General features: G+C 37.8%; 1 protein-coding gene across 2 annotated transcripts in view; it reads right to left on the bottom strand.

The window, feature by feature from the left end:
- Positions 1–25,953, bottom strand: part of SI (sucrase-isomaltase) — a 56,878-nt gene extending 30,925 nt beyond the window's left edge. Inside the window, exons 1-22 of one of the 2 annotated variants that reach the window (XM_065672642.1) lie at positions 25,826–25,953; positions 25,285–25,286; positions 24,276–24,349; positions 20,083–20,203; positions 19,885–19,994; positions 19,059–19,210; positions 15,066–15,237; positions 13,610–13,709; positions 12,909–13,021; positions 11,947–12,072; positions 10,918–11,049; positions 10,617–10,736; positions 9,357–9,470; positions 6,738–6,822; positions 5,834–5,951; positions 5,273–5,444; positions 4,464–4,580; positions 3,297–3,451; positions 2,440–2,524; positions 1,170–1,226; positions 741–865; positions 264–352 (exon numbers count right to left, since the gene is read on the bottom strand). In XM_065672642.1, the coding sequence (XP_065528714.1) occupies positions 264–352; positions 741–865; positions 1,170–1,226; positions 2,440–2,524; positions 3,297–3,451; positions 4,464–4,580; positions 5,273–5,444; positions 5,834–5,951; positions 6,738–6,822; positions 9,357–9,470; positions 10,617–10,736; positions 10,918–11,049; positions 11,947–12,072; positions 12,909–13,021; positions 13,610–13,709; positions 15,066–15,237; positions 19,059–19,210; positions 19,885–19,994; positions 20,083–20,203; positions 24,276–24,349; positions 25,285–25,286; positions 25,826–25,953 (2,467 nt within the window). The remainder of the gene's footprint in view (positions 1–263; positions 353–740; positions 866–1,169; positions 1,227–2,439; positions 2,525–3,296; positions 3,452–4,463; positions 4,581–5,272; positions 5,445–5,833; positions 5,952–6,737; positions 6,823–9,356; positions 9,471–10,616; positions 10,737–10,917; positions 11,050–11,946; positions 12,073–12,908; positions 13,022–13,609; positions 13,710–15,065; positions 15,238–19,058; positions 19,211–19,884; positions 19,995–20,082; positions 20,204–24,275; positions 24,350–25,284; positions 25,287–25,825) is intronic. The other variant, XM_065672641.1, reaches the window with a different exon arrangement.
- Positions 25,954–26,564: the final 611 nt, after the last annotated feature.

The following is a 26,564-nucleotide window of genomic DNA, read 5'->3' as shown; positions in this document are numbered from 1 at the left end:
GCATGGTTTAACAGTCAGCATGATAATGTAGCAAACATTTATGTATTTAAGGCCATAGTGAAACCTAAACAAGTGAAAACGGAATCAATAACAATTAGAGCTTCCCCATTAAAAGTGTTGAAAAAGTAATGCTCAAGTATTAATAGGATGCTTCAATATTCACAATGTCTTACTCTTGCTCCATGAAATCAGCAGGACGATTGAAACTTGTACACATTAATGTTTTGCTAATAATACTTCTTTCACAATTGTTAACAGCTCACCTGTAGATTCTCCATCATCCCAGAACAAGTTCCCGGAAGCAGCATTATTGTCATCCAGGGCAATTATAAGTCCCATTGGATTCTTGCGGCTGTTGAAAGAGAGATTTTCTGTCTTACATCTGTAACAAATATCAAACCAGTCTGAATACATCCTTCATGTTCATTTTAAGAATGTGACGCTCAACAGGGCTGCAATACTTTGAGAATTACCTTAGATTAGCTCTTGGCTGCCTTTCATTTTTATGTCAACTTATTAAAACACATGGCAAGTTTACAAAATGCTATGCAAATAAGCCTGGAATTAATCACAGCACCTGTAATGTAAACAGTTGTGGAAGTGAAGTGCGGCTCACAGTTACCCCCATATTTCAAGGTGAAAATGCTAAATACAGTGGTCTGCTACTGGTTTGTAACCTGAAAGTCCCAAGGCCAGTCTGGAAAGAAAACCACATAAAACAACTCAGTTTTAAGCCATACCTTTCAACTGTTGTGGTAGCTGGTTGTTGAGTAGGGTAGATGTAGCCTCCTCGCAAATGGAGTCCCAGTTTGTCTGCTGGCAGATACATATCGGTCCATTCTTTTCTCACTGAAATTTTTGCTCCCTTATTGACAGGGAATTAAAAGAGAATGGGTACGTTGCATTACTCTTTGTGTTTTCTTGTGCCCTGAGTTTTATCTTAATGCTTTCTTTTAGAAAAGGCTCAAATTATGTAAATATCTACTTGCCAATGGGCACATAAAGGCATTGATTCATGCACTTAACCCACCACCTTTCTTCCCTTATCTCACCATTTCCTTCCTGCAGGGTTTACTTTAGGTGTCTCTCACCAAAGCAGGGCTGAAAATCTTATTTCATCACACCACCATTTACAAAATCTCCCCACAGCTTCCTCTGCATTTACTTACCGTATCATACTCATACCACACAGCATCAGGAATATATGCTTGAATTGAAACCACACCCTGAAAGATGAAAAAGAAATGGTGTCCAGAAAGGAAGAGAGCAATCCAAGCACAATTTTGGCAAAGCTGCTGGGAGGCCACTGAATCAACACTTTACAATGCAGCAGCTCATTGACTGCAACCCAAAGTCACGACACTTCAAATCCAGTAGCTCACATCATACCCACAAGTATCTCTGTGTCTTCTTTATTTCCCCCTTTTTTGAGCTGGCACCTTTCAGATCCTTACTTTCATTTTATGTATTTAATAAATGTTTTGGCTTTCTCCATGGCATATGTGTTACCCGCATTAACAGTCACAAGTTACAAGATTCTGTCACAGAATAAGCCACAATCTGTCTTCTTACTGCACCTCAGACAAGCTGAAAATCAGCAAGAAAAGCTGATTCTGATGGAAATTCAGGGATAAAACAAAGTTGAGGTGAATCAGAATATCAGACCAGATGATTTTGACTCCATGGAGGACTGGAAAGTAGGAGCTGGATTTTATAGCAAAAAGTGCATGATTTTTGTATTTCAGCAGTGAGAAAACTGGAATAATAAATGAAGAGAAAAAAAAAAAAAGAAAAGAAAAAGGAAAACTTAAGCTTGCTGGGAATCCGTCTACAGACTAAAAACCTGAAAGTCCCAGACAGACCTTGCAACTGTTGTGTTAGCACGTTATTGAATAGGGTATATATAACCCCCTCTCAAATGGAGTCCCAGTTTGCTGGCAAGTACATATCAGTCCATTCTTTTCCCACTGAGATTTTTGCAAAAACCATGTTTGCACTGGCGATAGAGCTGTGGTAATGCTATTGAACAAGGTCCTCCGCAATGACTTTGCCATATGACTTTACAGGTCTGTTCATGACAAATAACTGGACCAGAGCAAATTTCCTGGGATCCTTGGGGAAATGGCAGAGCCTACTTTTGTGGTTCAGCTTGTTCAGTGTTAAAAAGGAGGGGGAGTGTGATTTCAACAGGAAAGGCATATATAGTAGAGGAGCTATAACCTTTAAGCTGAATAACAGAATTGTCACAAGACCAAACAACAAAGGTTCAGGACTTGAAGGTGGTTTCTAACCAGAGAAATAAAGGAATCACAAGAATCATGTAACTGGGATTTTATGCTGCATTTGCCTGACAGAGAAAAGAGCTGGAGCTGGTGCCTCAAAGTATCCCTGTGCCCTGTAAAGTGGTTAGGAGATAGATACCAAAACAGCCAAACCTACCGGGTCAAGTACAGGGGAAATAAGCAGCCCAGGACCCCACAGGAACTGCTTATAGATATTCCATGTCTCTTCATCAGAGTAGAACCTGGGCAAGTGGGAAGGATATAGCAGTAAGTGCGTTTAGGAACTATACCATCATCAGCAACTCCAAGATTTCAATGACTGTTTAGAATCATGACTGTAGAGTAGCATATCAAAATTGCCTTTTAAAAAAAATCTTACTAGTTTAGTTGGTATCCTTTACACATGTGAAAATATAGGTGTGCATGTGTCCTTGGTATAGCTTATTTAAGTGCTCCCATTGAAAGAAACTATACATATTCTAATATGGATATTTATATATGCATACCTATAAAATAGATAATGATTATATAAACATTTAATATTGCATATTTATATAGTATAAATTAAATATCTAATACTTATTATTATGGTGAATAATTTTGTAAGCTGACAATAACATCTCATAGCAGCTTCAAGATTGACTGACAATAACACATGCATAGATGGAAAAATACAGATGTTTTCTGATTACTTCAAGATGGTATTTCATGAACTGAGAAGTTCACAGAATCACTGAATAGTTTGGGCTGGAAAGGATCCTCAAAGATCATCTAATCCAAGCCCCCTACAATGAACAGGGACATCTGCATCTAGATTAGGTTGCCCAGAACCACATCCAGCCTGGCCTTGAATGTCTCCAGGGATGGCGCATCTCTTGGCAACCCGTTGTAGCTGTCTATATATATTCCAGTGTGCATTTTCACAGTCTTCAGAAAGTCCCTAACAACATTTAATGTGTTTGAATATCATAAGATTATCACAAGATTATCACAAAAGCTAATGAGTAAACTTACTCATGCAAAAGTGGCCGTACAACTGTGTCTCCTTGAGTATGAGCTTTATAAAAGAGTGTATACAGGTAGGGCAGCAAAGTGTAGCGAATGTTCAAGTAATGCTTAGAAGTTTTCACCAGCATTGAATCAGGTCCAAATACAGCCGGATCCTGAGGCTGAAAGCAAATATCATGGTGTTGTTATTATTGTTGTTGTTGTTTTTATTATTATTGTTTTCATCATGCAGAGAAAACCCTCTGCCAAACGTGATAAGTGGGTGCTGTTTCATACAGGGAGAAATACAAAGGTGCACAGCTGCATGGTGTTCACCTTTTTGGTGCTGTGACCTAAGGTCCTAATCATAGAATCATAAAATCACAGAATCATAGAACAGTTTGGGTTGGAAGGGACCTTAAAGATCATCTAGGTCTGACACCCCTGCCATGGGCAGGGACACGTTCCACTAGACCAAGTTGCTTAAAGCCCCTGGCCTTGAACACTTCCAAGGACGAGGAATCTACAACTTCTCTGTAAACTTGTTCCACTGCTTTACCATCTTCACAATGAGGAACTTCTTTACAATATCTAAATCTACCCTCTCCTAGTTTGAAGCCATTACCCCTTGTGCTATTACTTGTAAAACTCTCCTCTCCAGATTTTTTGTAGCCTCTTTAGGTACTGGAAAGCTGCTTTAAGGTCTGCCCAGAGCCTTTCTTTGCTCCAACTGAACAAATCCAGTTTTCTCAGCCTGTCTTCATAGGAGTGATGCTCCAGCCCTCTCCAGCTGTACTCCTCTTGGCTGCCCACGTTTTGCATTGCATGTCCCTCCTACCCATCTGTAAGGAGGGCACATCAGGGTTAGCCTATTTTTCATTCTAGTGTGCAGTCAGGTGTATGCTAAAGGGCTCCTACAGTCAGTCAGATGGGTCTCGTGACAGTGAGTGTTTGCCCTTTGTGATAGGCACAACCAACAGCGATGAAACAGCTGCCAAATAAGTGTAGTCCCAATTAACCCTTATGAAGCTAAACCTCTCAGATCTGGCATTTCATAGAGAGTTTTAGGTTTTGCCATTTTCAAACTGGTCAGCTACATCATCATCAGTGGCAAAGCAATGATTACTAGTAATACTATTAAAGGGAATATAGTATGGTAACACAAAATATTTTGTAAGAGAAAGCACAACTTACTATGAATCCTATACTGTTGTGATTCCTGGAAAATGGGTAAAATGCTCCTACTTGCATCCATCGTCTGCAAAGTTCTTCTGTGGTGTCATCAGAGAAACCACAAATATCTGCTCCAATCTTCAAATTAAAACATATGTTGGATATACAGTATGTTGCACCTCTAATCTCTACACAAAACTTCTAGTTTTCAGAAATGAATTAACTCAACCTTAATCGCTAGCCAGAGTGACTGACCCATTCAACAGATTTGTGCCTTTCTTCTTTCAAATTCAACTATGTCATACAAAAAAAAATTAAACTGACTATTAGCTAGCACTGCTCATCATTAAGTTTCTTCCAAATATTTACTTTCTTGTTTGTTGCTAATATGGGTACATTGAGAAAAGCTCAAGAGTCATAAAATTTTAAATCGTGGAAAAGAATTTTGCTATTTCCCTTTTAAATGGATGTCTCTCATTTAAAATTATAAGAAAAACAACAAGGTTTTTCACATTACTAGATTTAAAACTTGCTAGAAGTAACAGGTAGATTGGGATATATAAGATAGTAATTTTGTTACCCACATTTATCTCACCATACACACACAGCCATAGTAATAGAAGTGGCCTAAACCAAAATTCAGTTATTGGATAAAAATAAATAAATAAATAGATGTTTAAACCAGATTTCGAAAGGGCATTAATTTGAAGCTGAAAATTCAAGATGGTTCTCTAGACAGCTCTAGATTTCATTAGATAATCTGTTATTACAGAAGTAGAGTTACTGTTTATACATATGTTTTGAAAAGATGTCACAAACTAATTTCATACATAAGGAATTCCAAAGAGGTTAAATTCCAGCATTCCAGGTATTGCCCATTTTATGTGATCCCAGGTTGCTGCATTATCTCCCAGCCAGTGTCCTGTGTATTTTCCTGAACCAGCAAAAGTAGACCTTGAAATAAGGAAGCTTCGTTTTCCAGGAAAAATTTCTTCAATGACTCTTGAAAGGAAATGAGACTGAAATTATGCAAAGGAAAAAGACAACTCAGACATCACTAGTTTTATATAAGGCAGATTTACAGTGACTGATTTACAATAATTATTCATCCTAGGGATTTGGACTCCTTTACAGTTAACCAGGCATACTTTAGCGAAGTTCAACATATTAATTTTAAATAATCTTTCTATATAGCTTTGACAACCAATGTGTGGCTTTTACTACCAACTTTAGTTAGTAGATTTTGCCTTAGCTGTATTGGTTTAAATATAATACAGTATTTTGCAGGAACTGGGTTCCTGTAGAAGTGAAATCTCTTGCTGTTTTGGGAAATGCAGGCCAAATACTGTTCTGAAACCTTTTTTGTAATGATTTTAGAATGCATTTCTTACTTCCGTGTTGATATGGACATGGAATATCCATAAAGACTGTGGACATCATACTGCTTCCCCCACTTCTGTACTGCATCCATACAAAGAGTCTTGGAAAACATGAGTTTATCAAGAATACCTTCAATAAAGAAATGCAAATATCTCTTTTAAAGCACATTATTATTATGAATGTTTCCAATAATTTCTTTAACGCACATTCACAACATTCAAGTCTTTTTTTGTCTTTAATGTTTGCACTAAGGCCAGTATTACTGCTACAAAAACAGAATGCTGCTCTTGGCTGCTGGCTTGATTAATCTTTGCTATGTGACATTTTCTACTTCTGAGCTTCTCACCCATGTAAAGAATAACTGAGAACTATGCCCTGAATTTCTGAGTCATTATCTGACAACATGTGGCAATAGTTACTTAGACTTACTACTTAATACAAACTATGAAATCCATTTTAGGTTTGTAAGCGTCTTGAAAGCTACTGATAGTGAGAGGAGATCATTACATTATCAAAAATAATTGAAGCAACAACAATATTCAATAATAATCTGAAAATGGAAAAAAAAACAGTTAAATAAATCATGCCTTTGATGAGGACCAAAGTATATAATCATTTTCATAGAATCGTAGCATCATAGAATCGTAGAATGGATTAAATTGGAAAAGACCTTAATTAGCTAGTTCCAACCCCCCTGTCATAGCAGGGACACCTTCCACTAGACCAGTTTGGTCAAAACCCCTTGCAACCTGGCCTTGAAAACTTGCAGAGATGAGGCTTTTACCTGTCAATAGCAATGTTCAAACCCCACCTGTAAGAACTATGCTAAAATCACTTTGCACACTTGTAGCCAGTTGCACAGCAATTCATAAACCTTTTGATATTTTGCTTTCTAGTTAAAGTAGATGGACTCACTTGGAGTGAAAGGAGGATAGTTTAAGTCATTTTGCTCACAACCACTTTTCGAGCCTTGAACAAAGCTGGCTACTTCATTCATATCCTGAAAAGGTAAGATGCAGAATGTAACAGTTTCCTCAAGTACATATTCCTAACAAAGTCTAACATTCTATTCTCTTATTCTTCAAGAAATAATTACTTAGAACTAGTACCAATCAATTAGGCAAGAATGATATAACTCAGATACTGAGTTATGATATAACTCAGATACTGGTCCATTCCTATACTAATATTGGTGACAGTGTTGGACAGACTTCTATATGCAGGTTGAGCGTCACATTGCAAGAGCTATATCTTATTCTTCCACAGAAAGGAATTGTGTGAATTGCTCGTGTATACGTTGTCCCTACCTACGACCAACTCCACACATCTCTCAAGGAAATGTCTTTGGTATGGAGTGTGTTTTGGAGAGAAATGCAGAACCAATCAACGTACATTATTACTTTCTGTCAAAATGCACAAGGTGACTGTTCTTAAACATGTCCTTTGTAATGCTTCCCAAGCCATTATACTTTCAGACTCTGCTGTCTCCTTCCATGATTATATTATTTGGCAGTGCTGTAAATGCATTTCTATGTGCATTCCTGAACATGCTTCAGGAAAGAATGCTTGAAAGGAGATATCAAATTTAACTTGAAGGCACTGTTCTTGTGAACAATTTGCTTCAATCAAATTATTTGCTTCCTGTAAGAGAGCTGTGCAGTCTTACACTTCATTGCTTGACTTGATGGAGCCACAGAATCAGCAAGAATAATGCAGAAAATCTTATTCTATCACATTGTATCGGGTTTGTGTGGCAAGGTTTTGATAGCAGGGGGCTACAGAGTTGGCTTCTGTAAGAAGATGCTGGAAGCTTCCCCCATGTCTGAGGAAGGCAATGCCAGCTGGCTACAGGATGGACCTGTACCTGGCCAAGTCTGGCCACATCTCACTGGTGCTAGTGACTTGGGATGATGTGTTTAAGAAGGGGGATAAAAACCTGCACAATGGCAACAGGAGAGAGAATTGAGAACATGTGAGAGAAAGAATTCTGCAGATACCATGGTGAAGAAGAAGGGGAGGAGGTGCTCCAGGTACTGGAGCAGAGATTCCCCTGCAGCCCATGGTGCAGCTCATGGTGAGTCATGCTGGCCCCCTGCAACCCATGGATGTCCATGGTGGAGCAGATCTCCATCTGTAGCCTGGGGAGAAGTCCATGCTAGAACAGGAAAATGCCTGAAGGATGCTATGACTCTGTAGGAAGCCTGTGCTGAAGCAGGCTCCTGTCAGGACCCGTGGCCTTGTGGAGAAGTCCACACTGGAGCGGGTTTGCTGACAGGAGAAATTGGTGGAGGACTGTGTCCTGTGGGAAGGACCCCATGCTGAAGGGGAAAAATGTGAGGAGTCCTCCTCTGAGGAGGAAGGAGCAGCAGAGACAACGCAGGATTAACAGATTTCAACCCCTGTTCTGCATACCCCTGTGCCACATAGGGGGAGGAGGCAGAGAATGCAGAAGTTCAGCCCAGGAATAATGGAGAGGTGGGAAGAAGATGTTTTTTTATAAGTATTAAATTAAATTAACTTTTTCTCCAAGTCGAATCTGCTTTGCCCATGACAGTAATTGGGGAATGATCTCTCCCTATCCTTATCATGACCCATGAGCCTTTAGTTGCATTTTCTCTCCCCTGTCCAGCTGAGGATAGGGGCTGAGTCACAGAAAGGCTTGGTGGGCACCTGATATTCAGCTGCGGTCAACCCACCACACACATAGCATCTAAAGGACTGTATTTTTCCATATAGGTTAATTTAAAATTGCTATAGCTTTTTAAAATACATGGCAAAATATTCAGTAGATTCTTGGTTTTTTTAGATTTTCTTTTTTGTTATTATTATCTTTAAGTAAAAGGGAGTAGGAAAACCACAAAAAGATTTAAGAAAAGAAGGTGCTGAGACAGGGAATGAGAAGTTCAAACACAGATTTCCTTCATGCACCCTACTTTTAGAAACTTTATTCAGGATACTCCTTTAAAAAAATAATCTGGTTAAAATGCTTTTTAATCACACCCGATTTCCTTGTACTGTACCTAAAAACCACTGTGCCAAACTGTATTTTAGTCCTTTTGTGGAAGAACCTGATTATTCCAAATCCTTATCTGGAATAGCAATTTCAGGTTTACTAAACAGAAATTCCATGAGCTGCTTGGAGCATACAAACATAAATTTTATGTGTTATGCCCTGTATTCAGGACCTATGTAGCACATATTCACTGAGCAGGTATGCAGGTCTCCAAGTATTACCATTCTGAGTACAGGAGTGTGCTAGCGTTCGCTTTTAGCAATGGTCCATCAATTGAAGCACTGAGCATCCAAAATCCAGCACACTGATCATTCAAATGTTATGATTAATGGTTCAATTAAAAAATTTAAATTAAAATATGAATTGCAAATTCGCAGCAGAAGACATATACATCCTTCACTGATTTCATGTTAGTAATAATAAACATCCTTTTCAAATTCAATGCAAATTGAACTTGATAAACATCTATCTTCACCTGTTTTTTTAAATAAAAATGAAAATTAAAATTCTGAATTACTTACAATCCAGATCCCATCATATGGTACTGTGCTATAAAAGAGTCTGCATTCTTCCACCCACCAGCTAGTGCAGTCTGGGTTGGTGAAGTCTGGGAATACAGTTTCCCCTGGCCACACCTGCCATATTAAAAGGGAAATAACTAATTAAACCTTTAATGATATTAAAAAGAATTCATAGAATCATAGAACAGCCCAGATTGGAAGGGATCTTGAAAGATCATCTGACCCCAGCTTTCCTGGGAAAGGGAACTTAGATGAGATCATCTAGCAGCCTGTTCAACTGCATCTTGAAAACCTCCAGCAATGGGGACTCTACCATGTCTCTGGGGAGGTTGTTTCAATGATTGATTGTTCTCACCATAAGAGCAACTTGTACCTATTTCCCCTCATATCCTCCATGTTGCTCCTTGTGAAAAGAGAACCTCTGTTTGCTTTGTAGCTGTCCTTTCAGTACTGGAATATTTTGATGAATATCTCCCATGAGCCTGCTCTTCTCTAAGTAGAAACAACCTGACTCCTTTCTTTGTGGTCCTTCTTGGACCCTCTTCAGTCTCTCTACATCTTTTTTTTCAATTGTGAGGACCAGAATTGGACACACTACTCCATGTGCAGCCTGACAAGCGTTGTGTAGAGTGGGATGATCACACTTCTATCTCTGCTAGTGATGCCTCTGTGGATGAAGCCCAGGATATGATCTATGTTCATTGCTGTAATGGCAGACTGCTGACTCATGTTCAGCCAGGACCCCCATAGCTAGCCATCAGGTCAGTGCTAATTGTTCCAATCAAGACTTTTGAACAATAAACTGAGAGTGACAATAGCATGCACAAAGCAGGCAGAAAGAGTATGAGTTCCTTAACTTTGTAGTTGTCTATTGCTTTCTTCTAAGAAGTCATACAAGGAACAATATGCAACAGAAAAAATTCTCAATTGAATTGTAAATGAAAAGGAGAATGTGGTAGCTGGCTTTTCAGTCACTAGTGAAAATACATGTGAGGTGGCTCATGAATAGTCCCTTAAGTCTTCGAACCACCTTAGTTTTCATTTCTGTTCCATGTAAAAAGTTGAAAAAAAAAATAAAATAAAGGAAGCTTAAGAAGAATCATGTCCTGAGAGAGGCCTCATAGGCTTTAGTTCCAACTGGCAGGTAATTTTACTGAAAGAAACAACTTAGAAAATGAGAGCTTAAAAAGGAGCCCCCTGACCTAAAATAAACCATAACATGACAACAGACCAATTTCAATTGCATAAAACTGTAATTACCTCCCCAATTAAAGGTGTTACTCCATCTGCTTCATTAACCCAGACTTTTTTGCTCTCTCCCCTGATGTAACTTCCATATGGACTGCCATCAAGCAGACTTTGTGTGCTAATAGCAGGGTCCTAAAAATAAAAAGGAAACAAAAAATATGAAGAAACCAGGATACATAAGCTCCATCAGTTACTATAGACCACTAAAATGTTGGGTAATAAATATAAAAATTACATAGAATAAGCAAAGTATAATAATAAACAGTTATAATGATAACATTTACAAAGGAAAAATAAATAGTTAAATGCTTACCACTATGATAATATATTTTTGTCCATATTCATGCATATAAGCTGCGAAACTAGGAAGATCTTTAAAATTCACTTTGTCATAAGTAAAATCTTTCCATCCCTCCATATAGTCAATATCAGTGACCTGCGCATCCTGAAAGAGAAGCGAGTTCAGCTTTAACATGAGAAGTGGTATATAAAGATACTGTTAATCAAACACAATTTCGTCTGACATTTCCTGTTTGTTCTATAGTGAGTTTACTGTTGGGATTTTACTGCAGTCTGGCAAAAAGTATGCTGTCAGGACCACCGGCAAACAATGTGTATCTCATCTCGTCCTCACAGCATTTATTAATGATTAATAATTATTATATTATTTAAAATAATATATTAAAAGTAATAATTAAATTAAGCACATCTTTGTCCCTAAAAAAAGTTGCATTTACTAATTGAAAAATTCAAATGAATGTATATATTGTCATCCTTTTAAATAGCCCCTGGACATGTAGCTATTTCATTGCAGTTGCCTGACTTCAAGAGCTATCTGTTTAAATAAAAATGTTCCTTCCTCAAATCTTAGCTTAACATGAGGGTTTTTTTATTCTATTTAAGCCATCAGGCTAATATAATCTGAAATCTAATTTAAAAAGTTAATTGTATTTTACATTTGACTGTCAATTAAAAATAATATATGGTTCCATAATTGTCCACATGATAATTAAAAAAAATACTTCATGAATTAGGTAACATAAGAAGATAAGTGAATATAGTAGGAAAGTATGACTGAAGAAATATTACAATAAAGTGCTTAAATAAATAAAACTTCCCGTAATTAAACCTCACAATTTCCCACATTCTGATGACGGGTCTACCATTAAAAAATGCACAAACCTCTTTGACACCAGACTCCTACATATAAGGAATTCACTAATTTAAACTGATGAGAAATGAACCAGTTGCAGAACACTGTGGCCTGGATCTGTAGGTAGCTCTCCTGCAGAGCAATGCCTGCCTTCACAGGGTTTTTGCCCTCCTCAAACCCCATACTTACATAAGGGATTCCAGCTGCCCTGTTCCTCTCCACAACAATCTTCACCTCATCCAGAGACCCATAATTGTAGCGGCTGAGCTGGAAGCCCAGGCTCCAGTAGGAAGGCAGCATTGGCAGTCCCACGAGCTGCAAGTGGAGGGCAAAAATCCCATGCATCGTTAGTGGGCACCATGTATTTCACCTCAGTGCCCATTTAACTAGATCTATATTCCTCAAATCTATTTGAATAATATACACTAAGCTTTAGTCTGTGAAATGAGCAGGCCACTCCCAAATGTGGTATTATTCTATGCTGTGTTGGGGTTTTGTTTGTTGGTTTTGGTTTTTTCTTTTTTTTTTTTTAATATTTTATTTTATTTTGGGGTAATGCCCATTTTTTAAAGTATCACTAAAACCTAAACAGATCTCCAGAAGTACAAAAGACATCAGTGATATCTTATGACCATAAAATCATCACATACCTGTAAGCACAGTATCTACTGTATAATATTGCTGCATGAACAGGAATTTGTGCTTATAACAAGAGCAAGCATCAGCAAGGAAGCATAAGTTATTCCATGTAGACCATCTTTAGCTTTGGTGACCGCTGTGTAAATCAGTCAGGCCATACAGACTAGTGAATTTAGCAGTTACAGACTTTTTCAGTCTCAAGCTGTTGCATGGTTTCTGCTCTAGTATCTCCAGCAAAAGTAGTGCTTAGTTTTCAGCTGTCTGTAATAGGCCATCTAAAAATATCTACATCCCACCTTAACCTCAGCTAGTGATTACTAATGACAGCATTTATATTAGGGACACACTAACAGTTATTCTTAGTTAAATATATACTGAGTCATATTTTCAGTTAATAGATAACATAGTTGAAGACATATTGTCATATAAAGAGGCAGAAAAAAAATCCAACAACAAAAAATCCCAAGCGCTTTTAAAAATCTACAATGCATAATATTTTTACATAAAGGTACCTTCAGGTACTCCTGGACTACTTGCTCTGGAGTGTTCCCCAAGAAGATATAGAAATCAAGGATCCCACCAATGGTTCTGTAGGTCACAGCTGGAGCAGGCTGCACCACAAACTCTGCCAGATAAGAGTGCACAAAACCAATTCTGAATACCAATGAATTCTAAAATAACATTGCAATTTTCTAATTGATTATTAGAAATTTTACTAAGAAAAAAAACACAGACCAAAAATACTTTATGAACCCCAAACCATTAATTAAACTTGCAAAATGGGGAATGTATTTAGATTACTCTTTTAAATGTCCATATTTCCATTCCCTTAAATCCTACAGACAAGATTATCAGAAGAAATCCAGTGGCTCAGTCTTCTATCTTTGAATTTTTAGTACAACTTTCCGAAACTCAAGGGATGTGAAGAGCTCTGTAAAGCATATATATATATGTGCTTATCAAAGAGAATAAAGTGCATTTACTTTCAAGTATTGCTCACTCCAAATTTAGGCTCTGATTCCAGAGTCCTGCACAGCTTCACAAAGCTGCACATGCTTAAGACATAGCTCTGACCCTCAGGTTTCAAGTGCAATCTGAATGTTAACTGTGCACTACTTGCTGTTTATGTTGATACACTAAACACCACAGTTTTGATTCCAATTCTGCAGATCATTTAAAAAGGTGCTCAGAGCTACAGAGAAAGGTTTCTTACCCATGGCATTGCTATTCATTAGGAAAACACCAAAGGAGGCTCCAGTGTTGTCTTCCAAACACAGGAAGAAAGTTTGAACTCCGTATAAGTTATCCATTGCCTTAAAGGATAAAAAGGGAAAGTAAGATGATTAAAATCTAATAACAGTATCTGTTCTGGGGTATTTAAAAATGTATCACAGGTAGAACTTGAAACTTCTCAAAATATAACCAACAATAAAAATAAATATCCTGACACCTTCCTACAGATCTGTTTTTTCCTTCCTGGCATTTGTCTCTTTTATGAGAACATTTTGCATTAAAACAAACGCTTCCCCAAATATACAGGTAACACAACCAAGCAGATGTGATGGATCTTCAGGCAAATCTGCATATAGCAATACTATTTCTGGGTAATATCTATGCACATCAAGCAAACAATACAACTTGAAGAGTGCTTTCATCACCTTTCACCATAGATTGGATTTTACATCTAATCTATATTTCTACTATTTCTATTATTCCTGCAAAGTAATTGTTTTTATGTCTCATCTACGGAAATAAGAAAGTGACTTAAAATTTATTTTTTATTTCCTTTCTATTTTATTTTCCATTATTATTAGCAACAAAACCTTAGAAATTTTAACAAGTGTTGTAATAGATGTGCTTCTTCCCCTGCAAAAGAAAACTCAGAGCAATATAATGAGAAACAGAACCTGAGTAATTTAAAATTAGCCTGACTTGATTCTGTTCACTGTTAGTTTAACTTAAAAAGTCTACACCCAAGTCTACACCCTGAGCTGTTCAGGTAAGATCTTCAAAAGGTAGCAGATAGGCATCTCAAGCCAAGGGGTACAAATTCCAAATTATTAATTAATTACATATAGTGATCTCACTCTCCAGTTTCTAGTTCAGAAAAACACTGAACTGCTCTCTTAGAGTACAGTATATGAGTTGTTGCTTTATGAAGTTGAGGTAATGGGTACAAATACTCTTACAATTATAAAAAAATGTGTGCCCCAAAAATTGTTTCATAGGAAGCCGGTCAAAAACCAGAAACAAATAATTGTTGCCAGACATTATTTTATCTTATAAAGAGACACCTGTTAAGGGGAACATTTCCACCCTTTGCCAAGTTAGAAGGATGTTAACTGAAGAAGCGTGATCATCTGTACTGAATGCTGAGCACAGCAACGCATTAGGACATATTGGTATTTATTTTCTTCATCAGTAGAAACTGAAGACTCTGATATTTTAATATTTATCTACTGGTTTTCAAGTGTACAGCAACACAAAAATCAGAAATCGGGGAACATTCATCAGTACCATCTAGCATTTAGCATGATTTTTTAACATGCAGTGCCTGAAAAGTTTTTTGGGAAAAACACAGTAGATGTTATTAATGTGTCTACTGCAGAATAGGCTCGTATTACAGAATTCATCTGTGAAGAATGAGGTGTAATAAAACCAGTTCTTACGGCAGAGGGGCCAGTATCCCTGCTGAACATGGGCCAGGTTTTCCAGTTAACATCGTGCCGGTACTGCTTATGCACATGCTCCCCCACACCATAAATGTTGGTGCTAGGTACTTTGATGGATAGCTGTAAAAACTGCTCAGCGTACTGCAGTGGTCCTATGGTAGTATCGAACCTGATGAAACAAAGAAAAAAAAATTGTTTTGTTTTGGTTTTAACACAGAATCATAGCAATAACTGTTTCTTCACCTTTTAGTTAGAGCTAGCTAGCCAGTTCAGGTCTCTATCCAGAGACCTGGAGGAGAGGGAGGTGGATGGTGTGGGGCCAGAGCAGAACAACCCTTGCACAGATGACATAAGCAGTGCCAGCTGATCCCACAGAAACCTCTCATACAAGTGGCTCATCTGTTTTCAGGGGTACCTTTGCACTCCTGTCTTCCACCAAAGCTTCCCACCCTGCATCTGTTTTGCCTAGTCCTGAATCCATTCTCCATGGCTATTCACAGAAACTGGGAAGATGGAAAATTTCCTTGGGCGGACAGAAACACAAAAATAATCCACTCCATCAGATTTTTTCAAATCAATTGCAGCTTTTGCTTGCCAGAGAAAATAAACCAGACCTCCTCTTGAGTCCTTCTAGGCCAGTCACTACAGGGAAAAGCAGACTCTGACTGTGTGCTAGCTCTCAAATAAGTTGAGCATAGATGAGTGAAGATTCAAGTGATGACATGATTCTTAGCATGGTTCAAATCCCATTTGATGGCTATCACATCTCCTGTGGTAAAGTCTGCATAAAGCAACTGCTAAGCTCTTTAAGGAAAAAAAGTTTGTGCTATTGGAAATACACACAGAGACTGTTGTATACATCTGTACAAACAGAACAAGCCAGAGATCAATATTTCTCCTTTACATCTAATAGCAAAACAGACAGTAAAAGTCGATTTCATTAATGAAGTTTCTTCTGTTGATTTCATTTTGCACCTTGCACCATTCCCTTTCATTACAGACGAACAATTCCTGTTCTAAACAAGGATGATGAGAGCTTTAAATCTGCAGCCAAACCAAATTTTATTCCTTATTTAGAATCATAGAATCATAGAGTAGTTGTTAGGGTTGGAAAGGACCTCAAGATCATCTAGTTCCAACCCCCCTGCCATGGGCAGGGACACCTCACACTAAACCACCCCACCCAAGGCTTCATCCAACCTGGCCTTGAGCACTGCCAGGGGTGGAGCACTTACAACCCCCCTGGGCAACCAATTTCCATGGGAAGGACTTGGGAAACAGTAGGGAAATATGAGCGCTGATGAGGCAGAGAGCAGTGGGAAGCAGTCCATTTTGCGCAAAAGTTTGCACCAAGAATCAGCTCACTGCAAGGCAGTGGACACATTGAGTCACTCTCCTTCCTTTAAGCTCTGCTAAGATATTGCAGTTATAATAGTCAGCCAGACTCTAGACTCTCTTTACCAGCAATGCTTTAGGTTGTGACCCTGTCTGCAGTCCCCAGCAGTGCCAAAAAGGCTTCCTCAGGCATCTTACTCATCCTGCCTGTTGATGGATAGAGGGGACCACCCATAGTGATGTTTTTATACAGCCAGGTGTGTGCCCATGCCACCACCCAAATGTGGTCATTTCCTATCATGTACATGCTGAGATTTTGGGCACATTGATTTTAGTGATGCAATTAAATACCTCGCTAATAAGCCAAGTGCACCAGAATGTTTGAACTGCTTTGCATTTCCTAAGCAACACTAAATATCATCCTGGGAAAGGGTTTCCCAGAACTCATGGAAGCAATCAAGCCAATCAATTTCATTCCTTTTGAAACTCATCATGTTCATTTTACTTTTTCATTCCTCTAAAATTTTGAACATTTCCAGCTGTCAAACGTGTCAAAATTGACACCTACCTGGAAGTAGTTTCAGTTTCACATCACTCTTAAAATGAAACAGTCATAAATAGAACGTAATTGTAAATTAAAAAAGATTTAAAGCAGAAAGCAGTTGGAATGAAGCTGATCCTCAGATTTGAATGTTAAGTTCAGCTTCATTAATCCAAGATCTTACAGGGATCTGCTGAAATGCCATCTTTCCTCAAATGCAAAGAAAATTACTTTATTTGAGGTAGCAAACTACCTTGATGTATATTAACATCATACACAATTTCAAAGGAATATGCTTTTATTTAATCACTTTATCTAGTTTTAATTGGAAACTCTTTTTACAAGTTTATTTTCCTGTGATATTTGTGACTTTTAACAGTCATGATATTCATACAGAGGAGAGTAATGTAACTTCTTGACACCATGCAAACTCAGGCACATTTTTTTAAAGGACTTTATCACTTCAGTTGTATTAGTAAACTATAACTACATTTATCACTATAAGTATCTCATTATCCCTAAAATCTTAGATGCATAAAGAGGCCCTTCAGCAATTAAATACACAGTATAATCACAAATAATTCACAAACAAGCAACAAAAACTGGGGAGTTTGGTCTTTCAACTTTTACTGTGCTCATTTACCTTTATTTTTTATTTTTTTTAAATTAAAACTGCTAAAACTTGAGAGGTGGTTCAAAGGTCAAAACCTCATTTGATACATTTCTGTCCACTTGTAATGATTCCAAGGACTATCTTGCCCATCTGCTCACAAACTGTACTGAAACTTGCTTTCCCAAGGAAGAATTTTGTATTTCCCCTGAAACCATGTCAGACTCTCAGGTCTTTGTGTAAATTGTGATGGCCATAGGTCTGTCAGAGTTCCAACTCTTTTGGGGAGCTCTAGTACAATAAATGATGACGTCAGGTCATAGACTTTATAATTATCTGGATGATTAGGATTTTTACAATGAACTGCAACAACACATTGATCCCCACTCTTCCAATGAAGCCTCCCTTTTGTTTGGTTGTTTAAGAGTCGAGGGAATGCCCTCATCTTGTGTAAACAAGTGTATCAAGGATTTATTTCTGAGGGGCTGCCCTTATCCCATGTTAACAGCAACTGCCTTTAAGATGCCCAAATTCAGAGCCAAGCGTCATTGTCATTTTCTTCTTTAGAGACAAAATTGCATCCACTTTTATCAAATTAAACAAAAACCTATTGAAAGTATAGACAGTACTCCAGAGCACTGTTGCAACATGGTTCTACTGGAATAGGTTTCTTATTCTCCCTCAATATACCTGTTTAATCAGTCATGCACTACTGAATACCAAGTCTATCTGTTGTGCTCTCTATAATTGCAAATCAATCATTAGAGAGGATTCTAAACAAGAAAACAATACTAACAAGAGCACAGAAGTAATCGCTAATTAATTAAACTTGAAGCGTTGATAATCCAACTGGCCTATGACTCTGACAGGTAATCATTCTTGGACTGACTTAATAAGCACGTCCATCCTGACTCTTGCCCTTTCTGACAGGTCTTGGAGCTATGGCATTAGCTTTGTAAGTTTGTTTTATTTATTCCTTTTTAGAACTTACAGTCAATGTACAAATCCGTCGAATATTTTACTTGGAGTGTTACATGACCAGCTTATAAGGGGTTTGCCCCAGCTATTCTTGGATATCATAGGTCCAAAGGGCAGCCTGGTTTTGGCAATTCAGGGCTTCAGCATGATTGCCACAAATAAGATTAAAGAAGCAATGGAAAATGTTCCCATGAGATTTGAAGCACTGGCAAGGAGTCCTTGGGATAATAAAAATCCCTGTAATGATGGCACAAAGTAGCTGTAAAGATTTCCCTAGTACTGGGGGAAAGTGAACAAAGAGACAGACCTAAATCTTTAAGGCAGAGCTCTCCATATTACAGATGTTATTTGCAAAGGAGCAGCTAGTGTCCTCACAGAGCATCCATCAGTCAAATGAAGAGAAGTACACTACATGTACAAAAGGGCACCTCACACCTTGGGCATACATTGCTTGCCTGGTAACATGGGCTTTCGGAGAAAACCAGTGACATCTGTGTTATTCAAAAACAGCACCAATGTTACTTACAGCACTCTACCGTTGCTCACTCTAGTCACCACAATGCCAAAGGGGTTCTGCTTCACATCCACTTTGTAGTTTAAATTGGAGGCTGCTGATCCAGTGAAAGATCCCACATGTTCATGAGGGACTTCAAACCTTTGTGTTCTAGGATCTGTGATCTGCACATATTGAAACAATAGAAGTGTTGGGCCTTTAAAAACTAATGACTAATTCAGACATTTTTCAGTGTTAATATATAGTTCTGACTTATGATATTCCCATCCTTATCCCAGTCTCCTGTTTTGCCTTCATTCCTTTTCACTTCCAACTTTCATCACGTATTTTCATCCATTTCTCTCACACTTGACTCTGTGTTTCCCTAGCTCAGCAAGAGCCCACTGCAAGAGGAAGGTCTTCTACAACCCATCAACACCCCACAGTCATGGCATCTACTTTTGAATTTTCCATAGAAAACAGAAATAATTGAAGAGCTAACACTGTCTGCCAAAAATGACTGAGACTGATATATGTCCAGGCCATAAATAAAAAGTGAGTAAATAAAGCCCCCAAATTTTCTATGATGAGGAAAAAAGGTAGATTATACAAAAGCTGAGTTTTTCAAAGGTTTTAGCAATTTTTTTATGCAGAAATCCCACTGTGCAAAACACTTGTTAACCTGATGTATTGCTACAGAAGAGAGGACAAAGAAAGAAGGAGCTGAGCACTTCAGTGTGATCCATGAGAGTGCTTCGGAAGGATTAATCCAGCCCTCCTAATCTCACTCCACAGTAACAGACAGACTAAAATCTTTCGCTGACCATGAACCTTAAAACAACATAGGAAAAAGATTAACCTTGAAGTGGAAGCGATTTGATGTCTGATACTCTCCTGTGAGGAGGACAGTGTTGATATCATTTCCAAAGAGAGAAGGTGATGGCAGCCTTGTTAATGTAGTCTCAAATCCTTGGGAAAAAAGCACATGTTGCAAAGTTATTGCATTGAATCAGACATCAGCACATGCCTAAATTGAGGAGCACAGTCTGTAGCTTACCTGCCTGTGTTGTTCTTGTTGACCCATCCACTTTGTACCCGTGGTTTGAAGAGAAAAAACACCAAGGCACATTCGTATAGCTCTGAGGACTCCAGCAGCAGCCGCGCAGATCGCAGGTGCTCTGGCATGAGAGACAAAAATAGGCTGACAGATAAACCCTTTATACTAAACCAGTTAAAATGCATATAGAGTGCATTTTACCTCAAGCACCAGAAAGCTTAATAATATCTGAAATCAGATCAACTCCTTCTCTGAAACTCTAATGAGTGAATTCTTTGGCATCAAACGTGATATATAGAAAAGACTCTTTTCTGGATTTAGAGTGGAAACTTGCTTATTGGACATCCATTCTTTCTTAAAACCACTAGATCCACAGGAAAAATGTACTTTTTAACACCTGGTAAGCATCTGGTTAAATATCTACATAAGCAAAATTGATCATTATGTGCAATATCTACATTTAGTGTAATTTTCTAATAACAGATATGTTCAGATTGGTTTTGCAGAACCTCAAAATGAGATAAATCAACATTTTTCCCCAAAAAGTCTCAAACAAATGAACCTGTTGTTCAAAGCATATATGTCAGTGTAGTAGCACCAACCTTTATAGTACCTTTCAGTAGTTTAATAAGCTACAGTTCCTTTGCTTTGTTGTTAGAAATTAACTTATTCATGCACTGTTTGCATTACTTTTATGTTTGAAGATAAGATATGAGTAATACATCACTAAGTTTCCATACATTTTCTCACCTTAAAAAACCCAATGCCTTTCTTAGGCAAAAGGCAGTGGTAATATGATAAACCACTCCTGGCAAAGGGCAGTGTCCGTAAGTGATATCAAGTATCCAAATCCAACATGGAGATCTTCAAGACTTTTCCTTCCACCTGCTGCCTAACAGCTGTTTCTGCTTTCGTCTGATTGTGTTCAAATATCTTTGGTGTTTATGTCATGCTTATTTAAAATATTCTGCAGCTTTAAATAGGTGGAGATGGTCCAAAAATCTCCATTGCTGATGTTCTTTGTGCACTTGCTTTTGGGTTGCAGAGCCCAACCTGGTCAGTGCATGCCAAATGCTTTCTTCAGCCACTGAACAGGGCAAAGATAAGTCAGCTCCAGCCTGGAACCATGCATGTGCTGGGGTGAAAGCACAGCGGGAGCTCACAGACTCACTGGCTTGGGAAGTCTTAACACATTTATTTGGTATTTTGACTGCATGGAGCACAGAAATCTGCAAAACCCACTCAAGATAAACCCCATATTCACCAAATAGATAAATGTTTGTCTCTCTGGCATGGACTCATCACATCAGAAAACATGCCTGCTGTCATTTCCATTAGGTTCCAAGCAAAAATCATGGTTGCATGAGAGATATTGTGACTCATTTTCCCTCACATCAATCCATAAATGAATGCATTTTCTAAGGCTGTGAAAAACCCATGCTTACTTTCCACCTTCCCAGCTACCACCATGAGAACTTCATATTTCCTATTTTATAAACTGTTTTCAGAGAGAAAGAAGAGCCAATCCTCTTCAAGACTGCAGAGATCACAGCTTTGTTCGCTTACTTCAGTTACTTCATACATAGGGGAATATCCTAAATACATAAGAACAGAGTTGTTACCTCCATCCTCTTATCCCTTCCTAGACCAGTGACTATCCCATGCAACACAGAATAGCTTGAACAACCAATTTTCTTAAAGCCTGTGAATTCAAGTATCTGCATTCCCAACTTCATAAGCACACTTCTCTTTTCCCCCAGTTACTTCTGATGAATTTTTTACTATTTTCAGCATTTACTTCCCAGTCCAGTGATATTCTTCTAGCTAGATCTTACTCTAGCGGGCTTGTAAGCTATACCTCTGTATTTTCATGGCACATGCTTGCTGCATAAGGAAATAAATACAGAAGTGCAAGATCGGTTAGGCCTGACATCAGGAAAGGAAGAGAGTTCATCCAAAGGCACTGGAAAGGCTGTTATAAAAACTATCATTTAATGTGAATAAAGATGTGAGCTGGTCACAGTCTCTGAGCTATAAGCCTAGCATAATAGATACCAATATGCAAGAAAGCCAAAGAGAAAGTCAAAGCTTAATTAGAAATAATCCTGGATGTGAGGAAACAGTTTACACTGGGGTACAGTATGAGATGGCTTCTGAACACTGAACTGAGCACCAAGGATTAAAAGAATAGCTTGTCTATTTGCTGAACTAAAATGTTTCTCTCAGGTGTATCCAAACAAACTCCTGCCAGCAGGAAAAAAAGCCACACCATAAACCAAACCGAAAACAATACAACCTTCCCTCAAGCTTTCAGAGGTATCAGTCCAGTAATGGACTACCCCAGCTCTGCTCATTGTAGTTCATTTTTTACTGGTGCATTCCTCTTGTCTAACCAAACTTCATGAATAGTTAACAAATATCTACTTTCTTTCAGCATATCTATCTTTGTCAAGCCTGCAATTGATTAATAAATATCTATTTGTTTCCATACTCTATTTTCTGTAATCCTACTCATTTTCTGGCTTCATCTGGGACATCTTTAGTGAATAAAGATATTGAGACAGACACTAACTTGGTATATGAGCTTAGGCAAATCATGCTTTTCCCAGCTGTTGTTTATTCTCCAAACCACTAATGGAAACCATGGCAGAAGGTTTATTCTAAGCAGGTACCTGTAATTTAACAACTCTGCTGCCTGCAGTATTAAAATAGCCTAAAGAAATACAACCAAACCAACCAAAATGCTTCCAGGAGAAAATTTATATGGGATGAATGGACACACTGGTGTGGGCCTCTGGCTTGTGTCAGGCATAAACCTAAAAGCTTTCATCAGGGCACAAGTTAAAGGTACTTGTCTATAATCTGCTGAAATTTGCTGCCTGGTCTTCACTAAGGAAAGAACAGATTCAGGAATAATTTATTTTACCTCTAATACCAGAGCACCTACCTCAATGTTCGTATCTGCATCTGGCCCTTGCTGATATCTCGAATTTGTTTTTTTTTAATTCTTTCTAATCAGCAATAGTAAAAACCAAGGGCAGACTTACAATGAGGCTTATAGTTGCAACCAGAGCAACATAATTTCCCACACTGAATGATGACTGCAGCACTTAGTGTGGGGTGACTGGTAGCAATTAAAGATTAAACTGATCTTCACGACTGCTTCTACCATGGTGTGCTTGCTCCTAGGGGAATGAAGTAACCAAAAGAGTAAAGGAACAAGCTGTATGATCTGAGCCTTTTACTAACTTGTTCATCTACAGGACTTTATTGAGCTATATATCATAACAAAACCATGGCATGACAGAAGCTTTAACAACTGTCATTTTTGAAATTAGACTGGGAATTTCTTCAGAAATTGATACAGCTGGTTAATAATTTTTTATACCTCTGTGAATGGCATAAACATCACACATCATAGTATATGCATTATTTTTTCTCCTAAGCTGCCCCCCTAAACCAAAGAAAGATGCCAGATAACCTCCAGCTTTCATCAGAAAATAAGAATATCCATCATAAAGATAAAAAGTGATAATAAACAATAGTAGCCATTTGTGACCAACCACAATAAAAACATTCTAAATATGAAAGCACTGAAAAATTAAGATAATACTTTTCACTGGGAATCTTAACTCATAGATTCTTCAGCCAAAAGGCTATTTCTAAACTCTGTGCTCTCACAGGTAAAAGGCACCACAACCAAGAAAGGAAGACTATGACATTCAAGTTGGTTCTGAAAAGAAACTGTGACCATGTCTCTTACATTATAAAAGTCTTGTGCATCTGGGTAAACTGCATCTTCACCTGCTATTTCTGAATGATTATAAATGCTAGTACTTGACCATCAGACAAAAATAAACTCTTCAAAGTTGTTGCAAGTAGAGAGTGACTTTTTTAACTCTTTGACTGATTTTGCTTCCATCTACACTAAAACCAAACTGCTGAAGTGTACTTTGGGATGATCTTCAGTCTTTGACAGCAAACTGCTACAGTGGCTAGAAAGATCGGATGTTCTGTCAACAGACTGAAGTGGGTTATACAGGAGCTACAGTTCTCCACAAGGTGTTCAGACAATCATACATTAAAAAAGGTTAAGAAAGCAACTGACAGAGACAAGTTATATTTTCTATAATTAAGCATGAGGTTTATGGGAAAAACCCTATTTTCTAATTTTTTCTGGAATGTTTTCAGACCTTTGTTGCTACTTGATCCGGGATGCAGTCAATTCTCTCTGATATTAGTAAGTTCGGACATGTTGGCGAAAATTCTGTTAAAGAAAGAAATTAATGGGTTATTACCAGGATTTCCAAAATGTAGCAATAACTTGACTACATCCTCACTCAGTAAACGCTTCTACTAGTTATTTCTCAGCACCTTGAAACTCTATTAATATTCATTTAAATGAGTGTAAACTGTTGTTAATGGAATTTATTCTTACCTTTGAAAAATTGCACACAACTATTTCAGATAAAGGTATGACAATTTCACTTTAAAGTTCTTAAAATTATGGATGACTTTGATAAGTTTATTTCTTAAGATATTTTCAGTAAGTTTTCAGTAAGTCCTGTAGTTCAATATGCATTGCTGCTTGTAAAAATACATGATAAATTAAAATTGAAAGGACTTTTCTTTATCTTAAATGGTACTGTGCCGCTGCTTTCCCATGTGCTCTTGGCTCTGAAATACTGTTCTTCCACTGCAGCTTGAACTAGAGCCTCAGGTAAAAGTACCATAAAGCTCCATTAAGATGCTCTGCTATATTTCACTGAATTTGAGGTGACCTCTTGGCAACTTTAGCTGACAAAAGGGGACCCAAAGGTGGGTTTCAGTTCCTCCAACCATTGAAAGTTATTTTACATGTATTTTGGAACATTGTGTATATTTGAATGAGAACTACAAAGTGCAGAAATCTTGTCTCAGACTGAGATGCACTCAAACACACAGAGTCACCTGTTTGCTTTGTCTGCAACATGCACACTTGTGCTTTTTTCTCAGGCAGACTCCTACTCATCTTGTGACAAAAGCAGGCAGGAAATATGCACATATTAGTCTGTATGAGCAGTTTTACTACAACACAAAAGTGTTTGTTGTGTGCTAGCAATTGTTTTTATTTTGCTGCTATTCTGCTTCAATCTTGGCATTTAAGTGGAAATATTCATACATAATGGAACTGTATGTAAATAGGGGTGCTTTATATCACACCCCTGTAAGACAAGTGGTTTCTAATACCAATATATTAATACGAAACACTCTACGTTGTTATGGTTATAACGTGTGTTCCACACAATTTGGCTGCTTCTATAGAGCCTCCCAGATCCTTTTTCTTTTTTTCAGTGTTGTGTTTTTTTTTATAATAAAAAAATTTGAGGTCATATCAGTTCTACCTTTATAAGGCAAGTCCAGTCTTGTGAGGATGAGATAGAAGGTATTTTCCACATTAACAAATTCTGAGTCATGCTATTTATCATGTCATAGCTGGTAAATTCACTCACATTAACTTTCAGTAATGATAAGACCACAACAGTAATTCTGAAAGTCAGTACTTTACAGCGCTTATAATGACTCTTTTTTTCCCTCATTTGAATATCCGTGTTCCTTAACAGTCTGTATACAACAGTGTTGGAAATAATGTTAACAGTTAGTTACTGGAGTTCCATAGCATTTACAATAGTCTCAGGAAGTGGAGCTGAGCATCTCTCACTTAGAAGTTTTGCTCTGGTCCTGCAGCAGCAATGGGAATCACTTACCTGTTCTTTTGACTCCAGATTGCCCTGATGCTAAAAGCCCAATGAGGACACAGGCTATGATCACCACCAGGCAGAAGAGGGCTATCAGGGTGATTTCCAGTCCACTGAACTTCCTCTTGCCCATCTAGACCCAGAGGAACACCATTGGTAAAAGGAAAACACAAGTAATAGCTTGGAAAACTCCAAAAATTACATTACTACTTTACTAAATCAGCAAAATTTATAAATTATTTAGGTTTTAAACCATGTCCTCTAATCCTGCGGTTTAATTAAAACATTCCTTAAGGACTATGTGCAGTGAGTCTCTAATTCAGGATAATTCACACAGTGTAGATTACTGTTGTTTAGTACACTAGTGGGCAATCACAGAAACGTATTTTGCTGCCAGCAGAACACTTTACACACAAAGAACAATTTCCTCCTGAGATTAACTGTGAAGTTTGTTACAAGTTATTAATGCTCCTGAAACAGAAAACTATCAGAATCCTCTTCCTTCTGTTTATATTTTTGCCTTGTTTTATAAAGGAGGATGTAGATTTGTTAAAAACATACTTGACAAAAACCTCTAATAAGCTATGATACCATGCTTATGACACTTGGGAAAGGTAAAATATAGATAACAGGGTAAGTCACTTTGTAATGTAGGAGAATATATCATATCTGAGGCAGTGGTACACTGGTCGCTACTGAAATCACAACTGAAAGGAGGGAGCGTATGCTCAAAAGCTTGTCTTA

Source organism: Lathamus discolor, chromosome 3 (genome assembly GCF_037157495.1).
Source record: "Lathamus discolor isolate bLatDis1 chromosome 3, bLatDis1.hap1, whole genome shotgun sequence".
NCBI lineage: Eukaryota > Metazoa > Chordata > Aves > Psittaciformes > Psittacidae > Lathamus > Lathamus discolor.
This window is presented reverse-complemented; position numbering and strand designations above follow the sequence as displayed.